Source organism: Nestor notabilis, unplaced genomic scaffold (genome assembly GCF_000696875.1).
Source record: "Nestor notabilis isolate BGI_N333 unplaced genomic scaffold, ASM69687v1 scaffold11461, whole genome shotgun sequence".
Taxonomy (NCBI): domain Eukaryota; kingdom Metazoa; phylum Chordata; class Aves; order Psittaciformes; family Psittacidae; genus Nestor; species Nestor notabilis.
The window spans coordinates 18,845-19,554 of record NW_009914261.1 but is presented as its reverse complement, the minus strand read 5'-3'; the positions used below and the strand labels follow the sequence as shown (position 1 = coordinate 19,554).

At 58.2% G+C, this 710-nt stretch overlaps 1 protein-coding gene across 1 annotated transcript in view; it reads right to left on the bottom strand.

Moving 5' to 3' along the window:
• Positions 1 to 338: 338 nt before the first annotated feature.
• Positions 339 to 710, bottom strand: part of PLEKHM1 (pleckstrin homology domain containing, family M (with RUN domain) member 1) — a 15,234-nt gene continuing 14,862 nt past the window's right edge. The window contains exon 11 of the mRNA XM_010023569.1: positions 339 to 468. Coding sequence (XP_010021871.1) covers positions 339 to 468 — 130 coding nt within the window. The remainder of the gene's footprint in view (positions 469 to 710) is intronic.

Genomic DNA, 710 nt, shown 5'->3' with positions numbered 1-710 from the left:
GGCTGCCGTCACCCCCTGGCCCAGGCCGGCTCCTGCAGCCCCCCCTGTACAAAAATACAGTTTCTTCAGTACCGAACACCCTAAAAAACTAGAGATTTAGTCAATGTCCATTATCTACCCCCTTGGCTGGAATCCTCTGGAAAGCTGCTGGGTTTCCACTAGAAGCACGACTCAGAGCCCCTCCCGAGCAGCACCGGGTTCGTTAGCGCTGGGGGGGCAGGAACACCCATGGCACATGGTTCCCTGCCCCGAGGCGCAGGACCCTGCAGCTACTGCCAGCCTCTTCCCGGCTGGATGAGACCCAAGGGCTGGATGAGATCGAGGGCAGTCCCTGGATGCTAAAGACTTGGCTCTGCACAGGCCTCTGCCTCCAGCTCCCGCTGGTACCTCCGCCGGCGCTCACAGCGCGGGCATGACCTGGCGCTCGCTTGGCATTCCCGGTGGAAAACGGTTTTGCATTCACTGCACCTGTGAGAAACCACAGAGAAAAAACCCAACTGTTGGTAACAGCAGAGGAAAGACCCAAATTTTCCCCATCAAACCAGACCTGGGCCACTTCATATAATCATAGAACTGTTTGGGTTGGAAGGGACCTTAAAGCTCAGCCAGCTCCAAACCCCTGCCCCGGGCAGGGACACCTTCCACTAGAGCAGGTTGCTCCAAGCCCCTGTGTCCAACCCTGCCTTGAACACTGCCAGGGGTGGCGCAGT